The 22,525-nt window shown below is 42.6% G+C and overlaps 2 protein-coding genes across 25 annotated transcripts in view; both read right to left on the reverse strand.

Moving 5' to 3' along the window:
• Positions 1 to 2,150: 2,150 nt before the first annotated feature.
• LOC139377306 (secondary ossification center associated regulator of chondrocyte maturation) lies at positions 2,151 to 19,042 on the reverse strand. The gene is made up of 3 exons (XM_071120324.1): positions 18,888 to 19,042; positions 2,977 to 3,147; positions 2,151 to 2,791 (listed from the first exon to the last, which is right to left on the reverse strand). Exons 1-3 carry the CDS (start codon positions 18,961 to 18,963, stop codon positions 2,682 to 2,684), a joined length of 357 nt encoding a protein of 118 aa, XP_070976425.1. The 5' UTR covers positions 18,964 to 19,042; the 3' UTR covers positions 2,151 to 2,681.
• A 1,196-nt stretch (positions 19,043 to 20,238) lies between these two features.
• The window catches only part of LOC139376020 (GRB10-interacting GYF protein 2-like), a 26,309-nt gene continuing 24,022 nt past the window's right edge, over positions 20,239 to 22,525 (reverse strand). For 20 of the 24 annotated variants that reach the window (XM_071118074.1, XM_071118095.1, XM_071118092.1 and 17 more), the window contains exon 28: positions 20,239 to 21,140. In XM_071118074.1, coding sequence (XP_070974175.1) covers positions 21,073 to 21,140 — 68 coding nt within the window. In that variant the 3' untranslated portion in view covers positions 20,239 to 21,072. The remainder of the gene's footprint in view (positions 21,141 to 22,525) is intronic. The other 4 variants (XM_071118098.1, XM_071118097.1, XM_071118099.1 and 1 more) reach the window with 1 other exon arrangement.

Raw genomic sequence — 22,525 nt, forward strand, 5'->3', positions numbered from 1 at the left:
AACTTTCAGCTCATACAAGGAGAAGACTGATCAGAGATGCAGCCAAGAGGCCCATGATCACTCTGGATGAACTGCAGAGATCTACAGCTGAGGTGGGAGACTCTGTCCATAGGACAACAATCAGTCGTATATTGCACAAATCTGGCCTTTATGGAAGAGTGGCAAGAAGAAAGGCATTTCTTAAAGATATCCATAAAAAGTGTTGTTTAAAGTTTGCCATAAGCCACCTGGGAGACACACCAAACATGTGGAAGAAGGTGCTCTGGTCAGATGAAACCAAAATTGAACTTTTTGGCAACAATGCAAAACGTTATGTTTGGCGTAAAAGCAACACAGCTGAACACACCATCCCCACTGTCAAACATGGTGGTGGCAGCATCATGGTTTGGGCCTGCTTTTCTTCAGCAGGGACAGGGAAGATGGTTAAAATTGATGGGAAGATGGATGGAGCCAAATACAGGACCATTCTGGAAGAAAACCTGATGGAGTCTGCAAAAGACCTGAGACTGGGACAGAGATTTGTCTTCCAACAAGACAATGATCCAAAACATAAAGCAAAATCTACAATGGAATGGTTCAAAAATAAACATATCCAGGTGTTAGAATGGCCAAGTCAAAGTCCAGACCTGAATCCAATTGAGAATCTGTGGAAAGAACTGAAAACTGCTGTTCACAAATGCTCTCCATCCAACCTCACTGAGCTCGAGCTGTTTTGCAAGGAGGAATGGGAAAAAATTTCAGTCTCTCGATGTGCAAAACTGATAGAGACATACCCCAAGCGACTTACAGCTGTAATCGCAGCAAAAGGTGGCGCTACAAAGTATTAACTTACGGGGGCTGAATAATTTTGCACGCCCAATTTTTCAGTTTTTGATTTGTTAAAAAAGTTTGAAATATCCAATAAATGTCGTTCCACTTCATGATTGTGTCCCACTTGTTGTTGATTCTTCACAAAAAAATACAGTTTTATATCTTTATGTTTGAAGCCTGAAATGTGGCAAAAGGTCGCAAAGTTCAAGGGGGCCGAATACTTTCGCAAGGCACTGTATTTGCCAATAAACAGTAACACATTGTGGGCATTGGGGAAATAAATGTGGCATTTTGTATGGTAGCCTGCATTTGGAAATTTATTTCATTCTCATTCTATTGTCAATAACACTTGCCTTTTAAGGCACTCAGTATTACTGCAACATAATGAACATGGTGGAACAATCTTCACAAAGACACACTCATCACACCCTTTCATCCACAAGACAAACAAAATCTGAGACAGGATACTCTAACCCACAACATAACCGTCAGAAAAAAAAGACTTCTACAAAAACAAATCACAATACTCGACAAAACACTTGGACACACAACTGTAAACTACAGATCATTAGACATACATTTTGTTTTCAAAAGAGATGAATTACAGTGGGGGGGGGGCTCATAATAATACCTGGAATTGAATCACTGGAATGGTATCAAGCACTTGTAGACTGTTTTTTAATACCATTGCATTAACACCGCTCCAGCCATTACTTTGAGCCGGGGGGAGGGCGTGATCTCAGCTCAGCCTATCAGAAAACTCAGGTGGCCCATCTTGGTAAGGGGACCAGCCGTTGCCCACTGATCAGCCAAAAGCTCATTACAGATTAGTATAACAGATACATTGTTCAAAAATCTTTAAGAAACCTTGACAGGCATTGGATTTCTCTTAATGTGACCAAGGGAGATGTCTGCTTTTGGTGTAATGCCTGGAGCCACTAGATTTGACAGCTATAATGCAGTTCACCTCTGGCATTATCCACTAAGCGGATGTTGGCTAAAGCGGATCTGATTGTAACTGCCAAAATAAAGGAAACACCAACGTAAAGTGTTAATAGGGGGCGTCGGGCCACCATGCGCCAGAACAGCTTTAATGCACCAGATTCCACAAGTGTCTGGAACTCTATTGGAGAGATGCAATGCCATTCTTCCATGAGAAATTCCATAATTTGGTGTTTTGTTGATGGTGGTGGAAAATGCTGTCACAAACACCACTCCAGAATATCCCATCTGGTGACAGACGGCCATTGCATTTGGTTTACATCGTTTGCTCATCAAACCACTCAGTGACCATTTGTGCCCTGTGGATGGGGGCATTGTCATCCTATGGGGGCATAGTCATGTTAGCCAAAATAATGGCCTGATAAGCATTTTTATACATGACCCTAAGCATGATGGGATGTTCATTGTTGAAATAACCCAGGAACCACACCTGTGTGGAAGCACCTGCTTTCAATATACTTTCTCTCTCATTTACTCAAGTGTTTCCATTATTTTGGCAGTTACCTGTATACACTGGAAGAACCTGCCAGTCTCTGTTGTAAGTCAATTTTGACTTGAGTGGAAGCTAGGATTGACCCTTTAGTAACAAGCTGACATGTGTGCCAACATAAACAATATGATTATAGTAGCTAGAGTCTGAAGGAAATTCATTGTCGGTTGCGCTTCAAGGCCAAAGGGACCTGCCATTATATTAGAGCGTCCAGGGGTTATAGAAGGGTTGTCACTTTCACAATATGTGTGGGTATAAGAGAAACTGAGCAAAAGTGAGAGAATGGGCAAGAAAGACCATGAAGATAGATGAATGAGAGAGAGAAGTGGAGGTAAGAAAAGTGTGAGAGATTGAAAGGGAGGAAGAGGAAGTATTGGCTCTAGGAAGCGGTGAACTTCCTGAGTGTGATGACAATGAGGGCGAGGAGGACTGAAGCCCCCAGGAAGACAGCGATGACAATAGCTGTGATGGCGCCCGGGCCCAGGACACCTGGACACACATAGTACATGCAACAGGCAAAGGTTAGACACTAGTGTATAAACCATGATTGTCAAGTCAAATGGCAGAATATATAATTTTCTTAATCCTCTGGGTACAATCAAAATGATTTATATTAATAAACTGGTGATGGGAAATGTTCTGGAAAAATGAATGACATGAAGCGCCTGTCTCACCTTCCTCCTCATCCATGACCTGTGAGTGGGTGGTGTCCTCATACTCGAAGGTTAACACTCTCTCCGTCATGTCCTTGAAGGGATCTTTGGTGGTGACGTCATATGTCCCACCACCGGACAGTGTGTCCTGGTTGTCCCCTTGTAAAGTTGGCGTGGGGTCTTCCACGGTCTCTGTGAACAACAACCGTGTGTGTTCACAATTTGGGCATGTTTGTAGACAAGTCTAAAGTGCCTTCAGAAAGCATTCATAAACCTTGCCTTATTCCACATTTTGTTGTGTTAGAGCCTGAATTCAAAATCTATTAAATAAAATGTAAATCACCCATCTACACACACAATACCCCATAATGACAAAGTGAAAACATGTTTTTAGAAATGTTAGCAAATTTATTGAAAATGAAATAAAGAAATATCTAATTGTACACCCTAGTTAATACATGTTAGAATCACGTTTGGCAGTGATTACAGCTGTGAGTCTTTCTGGGTAAGCCTCTAGAGCTTTGCACACCTGGATATTTGCACATTATTATTTAAAAAATTATCCAGGCTCTGTCAAGTTGGTTATTGATCATTGCTAGACAGCCGTTTTCAAGTCTTGTCGTAGATTTTCAAGACAATTTATGTCAAAACTAACTAGGCCACTCAGGAACATTCAATGTCGTCTTGGTAAGCAACTCCAGTGTATATTTCAAATCAAATCAAATTTTATTGGTCACATACACATGGTTAGCAGATGTTATTGCGAGGGTAGCGAAATGCTTGTGCTTCTAGTTCCGTCAGTGCAGCAATATCTAACAATTCCACAACTACCTAATACACACACCTAAGGGACAGAATAAGATAATACGTACATATTTGGCTTTGTATAAGGTTAATGTATAAGGTTAAGGTTAATGTCCTGCTGAAAGGTGAATTCCTCTCCCAGTGCCCGTTGGAAAGCAAACAACCTGGTTTTCCTCTAGGATTTTGTCTGTGCTTAGTTCTATTCCGTTTCTTTTTACCCCCCCCAAAACGCCCTAGTCCTTGCCGATGACATAACATAGTGCAGCCCTCACCATGCTTGAAAATATGAAGAGTGGTACTCAGTGATGTGTTGGATTTGCCAGAAACACAACCCTTTGTATTCAGAACATAGTTAATTTCTTTGTCCTTTTTGTTGTTGTTGCAGTATTACTTTAGCCTTTTAGCAAACAGGATGCATGCTTTGGAATATTTTTTATTTTGCACAGGCTTCCTTCTTTTCCCTGTTATTTACGTTAGTATTGTGGATGTTGATAAACCTTGCTCAGTTTTGTCCTATCACAGCCATTAACCTAACTGTTTTAAATTCACCATTGGCCTCATGGTGAAATCCCTGAGTGGTTTCCTTCCTCTCCGGCAATTTAGTTAGGAAGGACGCCTGTATCTTTGTAGTGACTAGGTGTATTAATACACCATCCAAAGTGTAATTATTAAGTAGACTATTCTGAATAATTTCATTTATTTCTGAACAGACAGGAGTAGCCTAATTCTATAACTTTGGCAAATGTATTTCAATTTATCAGGGGTGCTACAGTCCCTCCAGAACCCTTCTCGCGGCTATGGTTCTATAAGGAAATAAATTATCAAGTGCAACGCTGGAGAAATGCGTTGCGGAAAGAGATCCTAAAGTGAATCTCATTCTAGTTATGTGAGAGATAAAAGGCACACTTCTCACACAGCCACACAATGGTGGTTTCAAACATAGGTTACAAAGTTGCACAAACCATAAACCCAAATAAACTCTTAGAACATCAGGCCCGGGGCTGAAAATCTACTTTTTCACAAATTAACAGAGTCAACTCGAATGACCTTTAATCACTTTTATTCAAATTTTTACATTGCAAAAAATGAAAAATATTTTTCCAGCCACTTGATGTACTGTTTCTGGCCAAACAGGTTCTGGAAAGAAACAGTCCAAAACGGATGTGTTGGATCCTGTTCTGGCAGGATCTGGCTCATACTCAGCACTGGATTGAATATTCAAAACATTTCAGCCTAACATTTCCAAATATGTAATTCCACTGACATCATGGTGTATTTCATGTTTTTTAACCTTTTTTTGTGATATCCAAATTGGTAGTTACAATCTTGTCCCATCGCTGCAACTCCCCTACAGACCTGGGAGACATTATGGCTATTGTGTGTAGGCCAGTGACATCAATATTATCCATTTTAAATTCAGGCTGTAACACAACAAAATGGGGGAAAAAGTCAAGGCGTGTGAATCATTTCTGTAGGCTCTGTATAAACTGTTCAAATGTTGCATTGTGTACATATTCGTAGTGCAAAACATGACTTGTACAGATCTCTTCAGGAAATAGATATTCTACCATCAAAGGGACTACCTGGCGAAACAACGGTTAAATAAAACATTTCCCTGAGGGTAACTGAACAAGCTCAGTCAGACCTGCTACTCTCTAGACTTGAAGTTGCTATTCACATACTATCAGCTGGATAAAACCAATCCTGGAGAAAGAGTGTGAACTGAAAATATGACTCATGTTATGTTACACATATTACGGTAGCTTTGCTGATGGCTGCTAATATATACTAATGTATGCGAATTTAGGAATGTAAGCCACTGTATGCTCCTCTAACAGAGAGCCAGTGAGTGACAGAGCTGTGAATGTAAGATACTGAGTACAGAGCTAAGTATTAGCCCCAATCTTTGATGCTACAGTGGAAAGTTGCTAAGCTACTAGCTTCTCTGCGAGCAGCCTCAGACCAGGGCCTGAAAGGATGTCTTCGTATGGGGATCAACACTCTCTGTACACAGTACAGGTAGCCTCCGCTGTGTGCTCTCTCAACTCCTTTGCACACCTCGCTCTTCTCTCCAGCTCTCCACATTCTGCCCCTCTCCTCTCCCCCCTCTCCTGCGTCTCTCACCCACATTCCACAGGTCCTAGCACGGAAGTGCTACACAACTTTTTACACCTTCATTGCAGCCATGAAAACATGATCCAGATCTCTTAAACATCCCTCTCTCTCTCTTGCTACCCCAGTAGAGGAGAGTGAAGGGCCAAGAATAGTAAAAGAGGATTCTGGATAAGGCGAATTGAAGTTACTAAACTGCGACTTGATTTGCTTCAATGATCTGAGAAGGGGTATTGTGTTAAGTGCACAGCTGAGTGAGCTTGACTTTTTAATTGAAAGAAACAGGGAAAATTCTACAAAGAAAAAAAACATCCACGCACACACGTATGCACGCACAAGTGCACACTTTAGGAAGTTGGGGGCACCTTAATTGGGGAGAACAGGCTTATGGTAATGCCTGGACTGGAATAGTATCAAATACATCAAACATATGGTTTCCATGGTTTCCAGGTGTTTGATTCCATTCACTCCGTTCCGGCCATTATTATGAGCCATCCTCCCCTCAGCAGTCTCCTGCTGCGCACACACAAGCCCACCTATCCACTCAGACTTACAAATCCTACCCGTGCTCACGCGGCACATACCAACAAAACCATACACCAAACATATTTAAACTCAACAGACATCATTTACCGTTCAGTTATAAAACCGCCCACTCTAAACCTTACACCTTACTGAACCCTGACAATCTCACAACCAAGCATTCCCACCATAGCCTCGGGAAGTAGGCTAAAAACAACTTCCCGCTATGATTTCCACTCAACCTTGCCAATACGGTTTTATTTGATAAATCTCGAAAATACACATAAAACATATCACTTCAAAAGACTCTCTCACACATAGCCACATTCAATTCCAACTATCAAAGATAAAAACAGAATAATGTCCAAAGACTTGTGGGCCCATCACTTTGATTCCAACATCACACACAAACTCCGATAGCTAACTCTGTTGGTGAGGGCCTGTGTACTGTTGATGAGCCGAGCCGAGGCCGGTCGGGGTGGGTATTTCTGATGTTGCTGTGTGTGTTGGTTGACCCATGTGTTAGCGTGTGACTTCCTGTGCAGGGGCTGGCTGCAGGTACAGAGCCCTGGGCCCCTGGCCAGCCTTGCCATCAATGAGGCCTTCAGCCTGTGGCACAAAAGGCTGCTTGTGTGGTCATGGAGGGCGGCTGCAGGTCTGCAGTAGAGGCAGGCTCCAACTGGTAACGGCCGGCCAGGCTCAAACCTAGAGTAGCCCCAGCCCCTCCACGTCAAACAAGCTTGTTTATCAAATTGTATGAGTGTGTGTGAAAAGGTTGTACCTCCTTGGATAGCTTGGTTTACTGAAGACAGAGAAAAAAGCGCTGCAATGTTTTTCCATTGGTGTTTGTTCACCTTATCAAGGAGGGCAGGAGGAGTTTGCTTCTCAGTAAATTTCCAGTAATGGCTCCCATTTGTAACTGCAGCACTACCATTGGCCAGCTAAATAATCTCCATCTACTACAGATTGACACTAAACTATATCTCATGACGAAGTTTCCAAAAGGTGTTCTTGCTATCAGTTTCAGGTAATTCCAGTCGACAAAATCCTTCTACAGATGTAGGATGTTCCTTTGATCACCCTGTTGCAGAATAACTTTTGTTCATTTCAGACTTGATTTTCCCTTACGAAAAATGTATCATCAACCCATAACATTTTTTCCATTAATTAGAATCTATTTAATTCACATTTCCAGTTGCTGCAGGATTATTTTCCTGCTGTAGCAAACTGGTTTAAATAAAGATCATATATCTCTGTACATGGGTCTAATATTGGTACCCACGACCAGTCGGTCATAAGACATTAACATGGGTCTATGAGGTGAGGAAACACATAGGCTCGCTGTCACTCATTTCAAGTGTGGCAGTTACACTGTCTGTGTTCACAAAGGCAGCCCAATTCGGAATGTTGTTCCACTAAGTGGTCTTTTGACCAATCACATTAGATATTTTCACATCAGATCTTTAAAAAAATGTTTTTTAGAGCTGATTTGATTTGTCAAAAGATCAATTAGTGAAAAAAACATCATAATTGGATTGCCTGTCTAAACCAGCCTCTATGGCATACCATCATGTCTCATTCACCCAGAGGAACAGATCCAAATCCTACTAACATGCACAGCTAATCTGCTTCACATCCAAAGTCTAACTCACTGATGACGGAACATACTATCTCAGTAGTCTCGTGCCTCTTGTCCACATCCGATACTGTACTACAGACGTCTTGTCCACATCCGATACTGTTCTACAGACGTCTTGTCCACATCCGATACTGTACTACAGACGTCTTGTCCACATCCGATACTGTACTACAGACGTCTTGTCCACATCCGATACTGTACTACAGACGTCTTGTCCACATCCGATACTGTACTACAGACGTCTTGTCCACATCCGATACTGTACTACAGACGTTTGTATCTTTGACCTCTCCAGTCAGGATTTCACACAGCCTGGAGAGATGACAAAGCTTTCATAACGGGTTTATGTGAATGCCACCCTGCACGGCACTATCCCCCACCAAAAAAAGGTGCACCGCCCATGCCCTCACCTGCTTTGACTACCTCCTCCTCACAAAACTGGGTGTTAGTTACAAATATCGTGTGTGTTTGTGAGCTTCAGAATTTATAGCAGACCTCTCGTCACCAACTGTAAGCTGGCACAGGTCACAAGTCAGCCAGGAGGGCTCTGGTCTCGGGGGGGGGGGGGGGGGGATAAATTAAGGTGTGACAGTCAAAAGTTTTAGAACACCTACTCATTTAAGGGGTTTTCTTTATTTTACTATTTTATAGTAAAAGGTGATTCGACTCAAGTTTAAAACAACTCACAAATAGAAATGATTACCAAGTGATAAAACAAGAGTCAACTAAAAGGATCATTAGAGCCAAACAGACAGGGTTATGGAAGACAGATCATCAGGAGTGACAATGTTATCAATATGCAGGACTTACTGTATATCCACTCAATGCATTTTTCTGCCCCTCCCAGTTTCATTTCACCTTTATTTAACCAGGTATTCAACTCTCTAGAGACAGCAGGAGCGGTAGAGATACTCTAAATGATCGGCTATGAAAAGCCAACTGACATTTATTTACAGTATTGACAGTACTGACAGTATTTATGCTGCAGTAGTTTATGTGTCGGGGGGCTAGGGTCAGTTTGTTATATCTGGAGTACTTCTCCTGTCCTATTTGGTGTCCTGTGTGAATCTAAGTGTGCGTTCTCTAATTCTCTCCTTCTCTCTTTCTCGGAGGACCTGAGCCCTAGGACCATGCCCCAGGACTACCTGACATGATGACTCCTTGCTGTCCCCAGTCCACCTGGCTGTGCTGCTGCTCCAGTTTCAACTGTTCTGCCTTATTATTATTCGACCATGCTGGTCATTTATGAACATTTGAACATCTTGGCCATGTTCTGTTATAATCTCCACCCGGCACAGCCAGAAGAGGACTGGCCATCCCACATATGCTCTCTCTAATTCTCTCTTTCTTTCTCTCTCTCGGAGGACCTGAGCCATAGGACCATGCCCCAGGAATACCTGACATGATGACTCCTTGCTGTCCCCAGTCCACCTGACTGTGCTGCTGCTCCAGTTTCAACTATTCTGCCTTATTATTATTCGACCATGCTGGTCATTTATGAACATTTGAACATCTTGACCATGTTTTGTTATAATCTCCACCCGGCACAGCCAGAAGAGGACTGGCCACCCCACATAGCCTGGTTCCTCTCTAGGTTTCTTCCTAGGTTTTGGCCTTTCTAGGGAGTTTTTCCTAGCCACCGTGCTTCTACACCTGCATTGCTTGCTGTTTGGGGTTTTAGGCTGGGTTTCTGTACAGCACTTTGAGATATCAGCTGATGTACGAAGGGCTATATAAATAAATTTGATTTGATTTACTCCTGAGGTGCTGACTTGTTGCACCCTCGACAACTACTGTGATTATTATTATTTGACCATGCTGGTCATTTATGAACATTTGAACATCTTGGCCATGTTCTGTTATAATCTCCACCCGGCACAGCCAGAAGAGGACTGGCCACCCCTCATAGCCTGGTTCTTCTCTAGGTTTCTTCCTAGGTTCTGGACTTTCTAGGGAGTTTTTCCTAGCCACCGTGCTTCTACACCTGCATTGCTTGCTGTTTGGGGTTTTAGGCTGGGTGTCTGTATAGCTGATGTAAGAAGGGCTATATAAATACATTTGATTTGAGGTAGGCCAGTTGAGAACAAGTTCTCATTTACAACTGCGACCTGGCCAAGATAAAGCAGTGCGACAAAAACAACAGAGTTAAACAAACAAACGTACAGTCAATAGCACAATAGAAAGATCTATGTACAGTGTGTACAAATGTAGAAGAGCATGGAGGTAAGGCAATAAAAAGGCCACAGAGACTAAATAATTTCAATTTAGCATTAATACTAGAGTGATAGATGTGCAGAGGATGATGTGCAAGTAGACATACTGGGGTGCAAAAGAGCAAGAGGGTAAGTAATAATATGGGGATGAGGTAGTCAGGTGTGCTATTTATAGATGGGCTGTGTACAGGTAGAGTGATCGGTAAACTGCTCTGACAGCTGATGCTTAAAGTTACAGAGGGAGATATAAGACTCCAGCTTCAGAGATTTTTGCAATTCGTTCCAGCCATTGGCAGCAGAGAACTGGAAGGAAAGGCGGCCAAAGGAAGTGTTGGCTTTGGGGATGACCAGTGCAATATACCTGCTGGAGCATGTGTTACAGGTGGGTGTTGCTATGGTGACCATTGAGCTGAGATAAGGCGGGGCTTCACCGAGTAAAGACTTATAGATGACCTGGAACCAGTGGGTTTGGCGACGGATATGTAGTGAGGACCAGCCAACGAGAGCATACAGGTCGCTGTGGTGGGTAGTATATGGGGTTTTGGTGATAAAACGTATGGCACTGTGATAGACTACATCCAGTTTTCTGAGTAGAGTGTTGGGGGCTATTTTGTAAATGACATTCGCCGTAGTCAAGGATCGGTAGGATAGTCAGTTTTACGAGGGTATGTTTGGCAGTATGAGTAAAGGAGGCTTTGTTGCAAAACAAGAAGCAGAATCTAGATTTAGTTTTGGATTGGAGATGCTTAATGTGAGTCTGGAAGGAGAGTTTACAGTCTAACCAGACACCTAGCTATTTGTAGTTGTCCACATATTCTAGATCAGAACCATCCAGAGTAGTGATGCTAGTCGGGCGGGAGGGTGCGGGCAGCAATGGGTTGAAGAGCATGCACTTAGTTTTCCAAGCATTTAAAAGCAGTTGGAGGCCACGGAAGGAGTGTTGCATGGCGTTGAAGCTTGTTTGAAGGTTTGTTAGCACAGTGTCCAAAGAAGGGCCAGATGTATACAGAATGGTGTCGTCTGCATAGAGGTGGATCAGAGAATCACCAGCAGCAAGAGCTACATCATTGATATATACACAGAGAAAAGAGTCGGCCCGAGAATTGAGCCCTGTGGCACCCCCATAGCGACTGCCAGAGGTCCAGAAAAAAGGCCCTCCGATTTGACACTGAACTCTATCTGAGAAGTAGTTGGTGAACCAGGTGAGGCAGTCATTTGAGAAGCCAAGGCTATTGAGTCTGCCGATAAGAATGCGGTGATTGACAGAGTTGAAAGCCTTGGCCAGGTCGATGAAGACGGCTGCACAGTAATGTTTTTTTGGTTTGTTTTTTGTTGTTGAATTTTACCCCTTTTTCTCCCCAATTTCGTGGTATCCAATTGTTGTAGTAGCTACTATCTTGTCTCATCGCTACAACTCCCGTACGCGCTCGGGAGAGATGAAGGTTGAAAGTCATGCATCCTCCGATACACAACCCAACCAAGCCGCACTGCTTCTTAACACAGCGCGCATCCAACCCGGAAGCCAGCCGCACCAATGTGTACCTGGCAACCTTGGTTAGCGCGCACTGCGCCCGGCCCACCACAGGAGTTGCTGGTGCGCGATGAGACAAGGACATCCCTACCGACCAAGCCCTCCCTAACCCGGACGACGCTAGGCCAATTGTGCGTCGCCCCACGGACCTCCCGGTCGCGGCCGGTGCGAACCCAGGGACTCTGACGGCACAGCTGGCGCTGCAGTACAGCGCCCTTAACAACTGCGCCACCCGGGAGGCCCACAGTACTGTCTTTTATCAACGGCGGTTATGATATCGTTTAGGACCTTGAGCGTGGCTGAGGTGCACCCATGACCAGCTCGGAAACCAGATTGCACAGTGAAGGTACGGTGGGATTCGAAATGGTCGGTGATCTGTTTATTAGCTTTTGATAATTTTAGAAAGGCAGGGCAGGATGGATATAGGTCTATAACAGTTTGGGTCTAAGGTGTCTCCCCATTTGAAGAGGGGGATGACCGCGGCAGCTTTCCAATCTTTGGGGATCTCAGACGATACAAAAGAGAGGTTGAATAGGCTAGTAAATGGCGGTTGAAACAATTTTGGCGGATAATTTTTGAAAGAGAGGGCTCAGACTGTCTAGCCCAGCTGATTTATAGGGAACCAGATTTTGCAGCTCTTTCAGAACATCAGCTGTTTGGATTTTGGTGAAGGAGAAGCGGGGGGGCAAGTTGCTGCAGGGGGTGCTGAGGTGTTGGCCGGGGTAGGGGTAGACAGGTGGAAAACATTGCCAGCTGTGGAAAAATGCTAATTGAAATGATCGATTATCTTAGATTTATCGGTGGTGACAGTGTTTCCTATCCTCAGTGCAGTGGGCAGCTGGGAGGAGGTGCTCTTATTCTCCATGGACTTTACAGTGTCCCAAAACATTTTGGAATTAGTGCTATAGGAAGCAAATTTCTGTTGGAAAAAGCTAGCCTTAGCTTTAACTGACTGAGTATATTGGTTCCTAACATCCCTGAAAAGTTGCATATCGTGGGGGCTATTCGATGCTAATGCAGAACGCCACAGGATGTTTTTGTGCAGGTCAAGGGCAGTCAAGTCTGGGGTTAACCAAGGGCTATATCTGTTCTTAGTTCTACATTTTTTTGAATGGGGCATGCTTTTTTAAATGGAGAAGAAAGCACTTTTGAAGAGCAACCAGGCATCCTCAACTGACGGGATGAGGTCAATATCCTTCCAAGATACCCAGACCAGGTCGGTTAGAAAGGCCTGCTCGCTGAAGTGTTTTAGGGAGCATTTGACAGTGATGAGGGGTGGTCGTTTGACCGCGGACCCATTATGCACACAGGCAATGAGGCAGTGATCGCTGAGATCCTGGTTGAAGACAGCAGAGGTGTATTTAGAGGGAAGGTTGGTCAGGATGATATCTAAGAGGGTGCCCATGGTTACAGATTTTGGGTTGTACCTGGTAGGTTCCTTGATAATTTGTTTGAGATTGAGGGCATCTAGCTTAGATTGTAGGACGGCCGGGGTGTTAAGCAAGTCCCAGTTTAGGTCACCTAACAGTACGAACTCTGAAGATAGATGGGGGGCAATCAATTCACATATGGTGTCCAAGGCACAGCTGGGGGCTGAGGGGGGTCTATAACAAGCGGCAACGGTGAGAGACTTGTTTCTGGAAAGGTGGAAGCTCAAATTGTTTGGGCACAGACCTGGATAGTATGACAGAACAATGCTCTTAAAGAAGAAGTTACAGGTCTGTGAGAGCCAGAAATCTTGCTTGTTTGTAGGTGACCAAATACTTATTTTCCACCATAATTTGCAAATAAATTCATTAAAAATCCTACAATGTGATTTTCTGGATTTTTTTTCCTCATTTTGTCTGTTATAGTTGAAGTGTACCTATGATGAAAATTACAGGCCTCTCTCATCTTTTTAAGTGGGAGAACTTGCACAATTGGTGGCTGACTAAATACTTTTTTGCCCCACTGTATATTCACAGTAAAATGAGTCCTATATCGACATAACCTGAAAGGCCGCTCAGCAAGGAAGAAGCCACCGCTCCAAAACCACCATAAAAAAGCCAGACTACAGTTTGCAACTGCACATGGGAACAAAGATTGTACTTTTTGGAGAAATGTCCTCTGGTCTGATGAAACAAAAATAGAACTGTTTGGCCATAATGACCATCATTATGTTTGGAGGAAAAAGGGGGATGCTTGCTAGCCGAAGAACACCATCCCAACCGTGAAGCACGGGGGTGGCAGCATCATGTTGTGTGGATGCTTTGCTGCAGGAGGGACTGGTGCACTTCACAAAATAGATGGCATCATGAGGATGGGAATTATGTGGATATATTGAAGCAACATCACAAGACATCAGTCAGGAAGTTAAGGTTTGGTCGCAAATGGGTCTTCCAAATGAACAATGACCCCAAGCATACTTCCAACGTTCTGGCAAAATGGCTTAAGGACAACAAAGTCAAGATATTGGAGTGGACATCACAAAGCCCTGACCTCAATCCTATAGGACATTTGTGGGCAGAACTGAAAAAGCGTGTGCGAGCAAGGAGACCTACAAACCTGACTCAGTTACACCAGCTCTGTCAGGAGGAAGGGCCAAAATTCACCCAACTTATTGTGGGAAGCTTGTGGAAGGCTACCCGAAACGTTTGACCCAAGTTAAACAATTTAAAGGCAATGCTACCAAATACTAATTGAGTGTATGTAAACTTCTGACCCACTGGGAATGTGAATAAAGAAATAAAAGCTGAAATAAATCACTCTCTCCTATTATTCTGGCATTTCACATTCTTAAAATAAAGTGGTGATCCTAACTGACCTAAGACCGGGCATTTTTTACTAGGATTAAATGTCAGGAATTGTGATAAACTGAGTTTAAATGTATTTGGCTAAGGTGTATGTAAACCAGTCATATGGCAGCAAACTGAAGCATATCAACTTTCCCACAAGTTTATTAAATGCTGTGCCATTATGCAGAATTTATATTGTTTGGCCTTTTATCTTGCAGCGATGAGCACTCGATTGTCTTAATTATAGGCTACCCCGACTTTCTCTGTCTCCTATTTCTGTCCTGTTAAATATTAGTCACTATCAGTATCGACTGTCAGTAAACATAATAACCACACATATTCAACTGTCAATTTACTGTTAGTTCCATTCAGTTGGCAGAGTTTACATAATCATTTAATTACATTGTTTTGTTTACCTTTTAGTTTTCTCTGTAAACGCGGTCTAGGCCGTGTGGTTGTTGCTGAGGATCATTAGTAACAGATGATAATATAACAGAAGACATAGGCTATTAAATGTTTATGGAGCAGAGCGTGGACCAAGACCTAACAGTTTGAACCAGACGCATGGAGCAATACCTGACCGTGTCATCACACAGTTCCATGGTTAATGCAGGCAATAGACAAGGCTACTATTGTAAACTATTCTCCCTATTAGAATTATATATATATATACACACTAATCTTCCAACATTAACATGGATTAAATAACTGAATGTGGCAATTTTCAGAATGACTCAAACCACCGCTTTCTTTCTTCCGTACGTAAAGACTCTCCAGATCAGAGTATATTTAAATCTACCAATTGGAGCTGAATATGCATATATTTAGAAGGCTTTCTTTCATTGATCCCTAATATTCTGAACATGTTCTCTCTATATATTCTAGTGAGTCTGTCGGCAAAATTCTAACTAAAAGGTACAACGTATTTTAAAGGGATGGTTTAAGATAAATGTACTGAAAACCCTATTGAATGAAAATCCAAGAGAAAATCTGTTGACCAGGAAGTGGGAGGGTTCTCAGCAGTTGAATGAAATGTATTCAGAGCGAACAAGGTAGCCACACCTGCAGAGCGCCTTATGCAACAGAATAAGGTACACTACATGACCAAAAGTATGTGAACACCTGCTCATCGAACAGCTCATTCCAAAATCATGGGCATTAATATGGAGTTGGTCCCCTCTTTGCTGCTATAACAGCCTCCAATCTTCTGGGAAGGCTTTCCACTAAATGTTAGAACATTGCTGTGGGTACTTGCTTCCATTCAGCCACAAGAGCATGAGGTTGGACACTGATGTTGGGCGATTAGGCCTGGCTCACAGTCGGCTTTCAAATTCATCCCAAAGGCATTCGATGGGGTTGAAGTAAGGGCTCTGTGCAGGCCAGTCAAGTTCTTCCACAGCGATCTTGACAAATCATTTCTGTATGGACCTCGCTTTGTATACGGGTGCGTTGTCATGCTGAAACAGGAAAGGGCCTTCCCCAAACTGTTGCCACAAAGTTAGAAGCAGAGAGTTGTCTAGAATGTCTTTGTACGCTGTGTAGTGTTAAGATTTCCCTTCACTGGAACTAAGGGGCCTAGACCGAACCATGAAAAACAACCCAAGACCATTATTCCGCCTCCACCCAACTTTACAGTTGGCACTATGCATTGGGGCAGGTAGCGTACTCCTGGCATGCGCCAACGTTAAATTCATCCATCGGACTGCCAGATTAAGCATGATTTGTTGTAAAGGTGGCATCCTATGACTTTCACGTTGAAAGTCACTGAGCTCTTCAGTAAGGCCACTCTACTGCCAATGTTTCTCTATGGAGATTGCATGGCGGTGTGCTCGATTTTATACACCTGTTAGCAACAGGTGTGGCTGAAATAGCCAAATCCACTAATTTTAAGGGGTGTCCACATACTTTTGTATATATCATGTATGTCTGAATACCAAATACTGAGAAGTACGTAGGAAAGGAGTGCATAAGGCATAGATTTCCTAAGTCTGAATCAGCCCCCAGGAGAACAGCCAGTACTATGGCTGGGTCCCAATTCTGTAAAACAGTTTAATTTCCTTGTCTACTTTCCTTATTGATCACAGAGATATGGGTCTCTGGGAGGTTAGTACAACAGAGGAGTATTTTGGTTGGGTCCAAATAATTCTAAACTTATTTTTTTGATTTACTTCCCTTCTCAAGAGATGAGGGCTTGGGTCTCTGGAATCTTTGCAAGTGGAGAACAAGAGTACTTTGGTTGGGTCCCAATACTGTTAAAACTGTTTTCTTTCCTTGTCTACTTTACTTCGTGCCCACTAAGAGATGAATGAGCTGGATAGGTCAGAAGTTGTAGATTGAGGAAATTAAATGAGGAAAGAAAGATTTGGTGGCAACGATTTAGTAAGCAGTTTGTATTACGGTCAAGACAGCAGTCCTAGAGGAAATGAGTGGCACCATAACTGGCATCACTGGTCCAAAACAACATGTAAAGTAGAAGTCATTCATATGAGTCATCTTGGAGATTTACTTATCTTGTGGAATACGGAATGCGGTGGTGCCTATACAGAATCTGATGCTTGTGAGACCATAGACATTCATCATAAAAGGAACTGCAAATCCCTAAAATAACAAATCATCATAAAAGGAAGTGCAGTTTTAAGAGACAATGTACAAAGTTCCAAGTTCAATGTTAAACTGGACATCATGATCATGCAAATTTAGATACAAAAATTAAACTGCGAATTCAGTAACTAAATTGTCAACAACACGGTTTATCATCAAACTAACCACCTCATCCTAAAAATGCTTAGATGCTACTATCATTCTGGTGTTATATTTTCCTCACTGCATAGTGACAGTTGTGTACAGGTCATTGTTTTGAGGAAAAAGTGCCATGTTCCTGGTGGCTTGCTGTGGCTCTAACCCTTGCCCTGACCCCTAGGGCTTTAATGCTGCTGTGCTGTGTTCCCAAGGCCCTCACAATACCGGACTTTGTGGAATCCCCTCTTCTCCCATGCCGCTCTTTAGGCTTATCACTCAAGTGTGAGAGTAGGAGTGACAGATATAGAAATGAAGGGAGAGAAAGAGAGGGACATGGATAGAGGAAGAGAGAGGTAAACAGAGAACTAGAAAGAGGGAAGAAATAAATAGAGGGATATAGAACTAGAAGATAGTGAGACAAATAGGGGGAGAGAGAAACAAGGGGAATTAGAACAAGAAAAACAAAACGAGAGGGTGAGATAACTCCAGCGAATCTGTTGACACCGTATCTAGATCAGCAGTAAAACCACACACAAAGATGGTAAAAAAAGGTTCTTCTAACAAAGCCACTAACACTGATAATAAAAAATAATCAAATAAACCACTACAAATTGCTAGTACTTGGCATCCTTTTCAACCATTTTATCAGTGCATTCTTCTGAAGTAGTCACAACTCGCAAATAGCAGCGTATTTGATATTCTCCTCTCATACATAACACTTTTCAAAATAAAATGTTCATAAACCCGTATGAATAAGCACAGAAAGGTTGACAACTCTTGACTCTTGGCAGATGGAAACCACTGGCAAAATGAGCCAATATTTCAGTTTCAGACAGCTTCTAAACGTGAGGCATTATGAAAGCAAGTGAGTCACCGTGTTTGTCAAAGACTAGCTTTCAGCCTCCAAACTTCCATTCGCTCAAACAACTGCATCATTTAGGGTGAGGGCACTCGCAACCGGGCCTCTAGATCAATAGTGGGGGGAAATGACACGTATACACACCTTGAGCTCAGCTAAATATGACCATATTTACCCAAAGCCCACTCAATGAGCAACATTCAGAATAATAGATTTTTCTGCTAATTTGTCCACAGAAATAACAAGTCAAACATGGATTTGAATTCAATTTGAATGTCACTGAAATTGCAGATAATAGAAGACTAGTTGATGATGTTCTTGTTGGAGTGGATGAAAAGCAGGCAGCATATTTTCTGCCTTCAACTTTGCAACAACTGACTTCAACAACCCTGCATTTCTGGTGGCAAATGTAGTGTTTTTCAACAAACATTGTGTCATTTCTCATCTACTTCTCTCTATAGAAGACTCAACCAAACTGTTGTGTTTTCCCCTTGCCCCAACAATCTTTCCAATCCCTTGAGCTTTTGAGGTGAGGTCTGAGTAAGGCAATGTTCCGAAACATTATAAACACACATAATGTAGTAATAAATTAATGTATCATAGTGTGGACGGTTTTTATTGCATTCACACTTAGGGTATTCAAAAACATGCAGACCAATAAATGCATGTATCATATATTACACTCTTTCCATGACTAATACAAGGACAACCAGGATACAACGTCCGGCAGGGAGCTTACCTGAGTGGATGGTGGCTACCCAGAGGCCTAGCAGGACCAGAAGGACGAGTCTGGATACACTGCTGCAGTTGGCCATGATGGTTCCGGTGTTGAGCTAGGACGACTGGACTGAGTCTCCAGAGCTCCTGAAGCATGTGCTAGTGAGTGCTGGATCAAAAAAAGAGGGGAAGAGAGAGGTGGAAGAGGGACTGGGTATTGAGAGAGAAGCTTCTGGATGGGGCAGACTTTGCGAACACCTCTCATGAAGGCCCACCCACTTCATATTACTCAAATAAGGAGTTGCCTGTAGACGCTGATCCAAGCTCTGTTCCAACTATTTTCCACCCAAAGTTATAATCAGGACTGGGGCAGGGTACGCTGATCCTAGATCTGCTCATGGGAAACTTCTAACCAAAGAGTGGAAGACTTTAGGACTGGCCATTGCAACGCCTCCCCAGTCAGTCAGTCCATCGTCCTGTACCTTCCAGTTAGTAGACGTCACTGATACATGCTCAGATATTTTCTCAAAGTTCAGGATTTGGGGTAGGCTTATCAGACCCTAGATCTGTGGTAAGGGGTTATGGGCATCAAGCTTGCCACTTGGGAGATATTTGGGGGTTTTGGAAGAAGCTGTGTGTTTCGATCTATCCCTGTTACGAGTCGACACAGATGGATGTGGGTTATTTAAGCAATAAGGCCCGAGGTGGCATGGTATATGGCCAATATACCACGGCTAAGGGCTGCTCTTATGCACGACGCAATCCGGAGATCTGATATTCCACAGCTGTCAGCATTCAGGTTTCGAACCACCCAGTTATAGCCCTGAATGCTGATTGGCTGAAAGCTGTGGTATATCAGACAGTATACCACAGGTATGACAAAACATTTATTTTTACTGCTCTAATTACGTTGGTAACCAGTTTAGAACAGCAATAAGGCACCTTGGGGGTTTGTGATATATGGACAATATACCACACATAGGGCTGTGTCCAGGCACTCTGTGTTGCATCGTGTGTAAGAACAGCCCTTAGCCGTACCTCCTCGGGCCTAATTGCTAAAGTATTATTGGAAATCAGGGTAGGTATGCTCAGTAGGGTGAATTGTTTAGGATATAACCCAAAATTACATCAATGCAGGGAATGATAAACTCAGCAGGGAAAAATCATTTGGTTTGGTATTAGATCAATTATAGATGATAACTACCAATCTAAATCAGTAACTGGGAGGAGATATATTCACAACTATTGCATTCAACTTTGGACTTACACACGATTTATGTTATTTCTCTACAGCAAATCAGCATTAAAAACTGTTGAGTACAAATGTAAGTAAAGTGTTGTGCGTGGAAGGAGATCATTCATTGATTCAAAGAGAGGTGTGAACAGCCCACACAAGAGACTGTTTTATTTCATACCGCAATAGAAAAGTATGACTCCAGTAGTTCATCATTTTCATATATTATAATACAGATGCAGAATTGAAAGGTTATTCTTTAAACAGCCTAGTATTTTACAAGAAATGGATAACTACTTGGAACTGTCAAACATATCCTTAAAACAGGACATCAGTGGGCACACACATCCTTGGCTCCTACAATACCACCACCATCCACAAACAGGCAGAAAACAGGAGTGAAGGAAGGAGGAGAAAAGAGGGGGGAGAAAAACATTCAATAAATAAAAATAACAAAACAGAAAAAAGTTCTCTACCCCCCCAATGCGTTCAACTTCATGGGGAGAAGATTGCATCAGGTAACGTCTCTCTTTTGCATACTTTCAGACAAGATACTGGGAGGGGACTGAACAGCCGACCACAGACAGGGAGAGACATCCATGTCCTGCCCTCAGCTCTTTTCTTTGGGAGAAGTCAGATTAGGCCTTTACATTGATTGATTTGTTGTTCGATTCAATGCTTGGTTGGTTTTTATGGTTCTGTTTGATTGTTTGGCTGCTTCGTTAGCCTTCTCCCTGTCTCATATAGGGCAAAATACTCATTAGGGATGTTTTTTGAGGGGTCCTCTAGCACTGGAAAGCGTCCCCAGCTTCCAATGACAAATGTTAAATTAAAGTACAAAACAGAACGGAAAGAGGATGCTGTTCACAAAAGGAAAGGGACATTGGGGTGTGAAGGTGGTGGTTGTAGGGGGTACAATGGCAGCTGTTCAGAACGATATGGTCAGTGGGGTTTGGCAGCAGAGCAGCCCCTTTTAAAAGTCCTCCACCGTCTCGATCTCACCCATATTCAACCTCTCAGACGCCGCGTTCACAGAAAAACCTGGCAAGATGAGAGAGAACAGGGAAAGTTAATTTAGTATGAGAGGTATGCATGTGGTAGTCAGAAGAGATGCTAATCCAATTAGCATTAGTCGTAACGCCAATGAGAACAGTACATTCTGAGTCAAGGAGTGCACAGGAGTGAATGGGAATCATTTGGGCGCTAGCTCAACAACCCAACACCAGCATGAATTACGTGAACAAGACGCACAACATTACAGATCTTTTCTGAGATTATCAACTTTTTCTCCTTAAAACCTGTAGTGTAGGGGGCAGTATTTTGATGTTTGGATGAAAAACATACTCAAATGAAACTGCCTATTTCTCAGGCCCAGAATATGCATATAATTGTCAGATTAGGATAGAAAACACTAAAGTTTCCAAAACTGTCAAAATATTGTCTGTGAGTATAACAGAACTGATATTGCAGGCGAACACCTGAGGAAAATCCAACAAGTGCTATTTTTCCTGAAAGCTCTCTGTTCCATTGGATGTCTTGCCTCCATTTAAAGGGATATCAAACATATTCCTTTTCCTATGGCTTCCTCAAGGTGTGAACAGTCTTTAGACATAGTTTCAGGCTTTTATTTAGAAAAATTTGCGAGAAAGAACCCATCGCGTCAGTGGATGGCTGGGTGCCAGCAGTTTTTCATGCGCAACAGCCATTTTCTCTCTCTCTCTCCTATGGAAGAAGCTACATTCCGGCTGACATATTATCGATTATATATTGTAAAAACAACCTGAGGATTGATTATAAAAACGTTTGACATGTTTCTACGACCATTACGGATACTATTTTGAATTTTCGTCTGCGATGTCGTGACCACTCGAGCCTGTGGATTTCTGAAAATAACACGCCAACCAAATGGAGGTATTTTGGATATAAAAATAATCTTTATGGAACAAAAGGAACATTTATTGTGTAACTGGGAGTCTCGTGAGTGCAAACATCCAAAGATCAAAGGTAAGCGATTCATTTTATTGCTTTTCTGATTTTTGTGACCAATCTACTTGGCTGCTAGCTGTTTGTAATGTTTTGTCTACTGAGAGACTAATGTCCTTACATAAACGCTTGGTATACTTTCGCCGAAAAGCTTTTTTGAAATTGACACGCCAGGTGGATTAACAACAAGCTAAGCTGTGTTTTGCTATATTGCACTTGTGATTTCATGAAAATTAAATATTTTCAGTAATTTAATTTGAATTTGGAGCTCTGCAATTCAGCGGATGTTGACGAAAATTATCCCGCTAACAGGATGGGTGCATCAAGAAGTTAATATCGCATAGCTTTGTAATCGTGACATTGTGTACTTTTAAGGAAAATAGTTTGACGAATACCCTGACTTTCTAGAGGGTAGTGGTTGACGAATGGCTTAGCATCTGCGT

The sequence above is a fragment of the Oncorhynchus clarkii genome, chromosome 20 (genome assembly GCF_045791955.1).
Source record: "Oncorhynchus clarkii lewisi isolate Uvic-CL-2024 chromosome 20, UVic_Ocla_1.0, whole genome shotgun sequence".
Classification (NCBI taxonomy): Eukaryota; Metazoa; Chordata; class Actinopteri; order Salmoniformes; family Salmonidae; genus Oncorhynchus; species Oncorhynchus clarkii.

What these genes read in the sequence shown, in the direction of transcription:
- LOC139377306 (XM_071120324.1), bottom strand. Translation starts at nt 18,963, where the DNA reads ATGGCCAACTGCAGCAGTGTATCCAGACTCGTCCTTCTGGTCCTGCTA. An exon ending in GGTAGCCACCATCCACTCAG is followed by an intron (nt 3,148 to 18,887) that starts GTAAGCTCCCTG and finishes TGTTGTTCACAG; the next exon opens with AGACCGTGGAAGACCCCACG. An exon ending in GGTCATGGATGAGGAGGAAG is followed by an intron (nt 2,792 to 2,976) that starts GTGAGACAGGCG and finishes ATGTGTGTCCAG; the next exon opens with GTGTCCTGGGCCCGGGCGCC.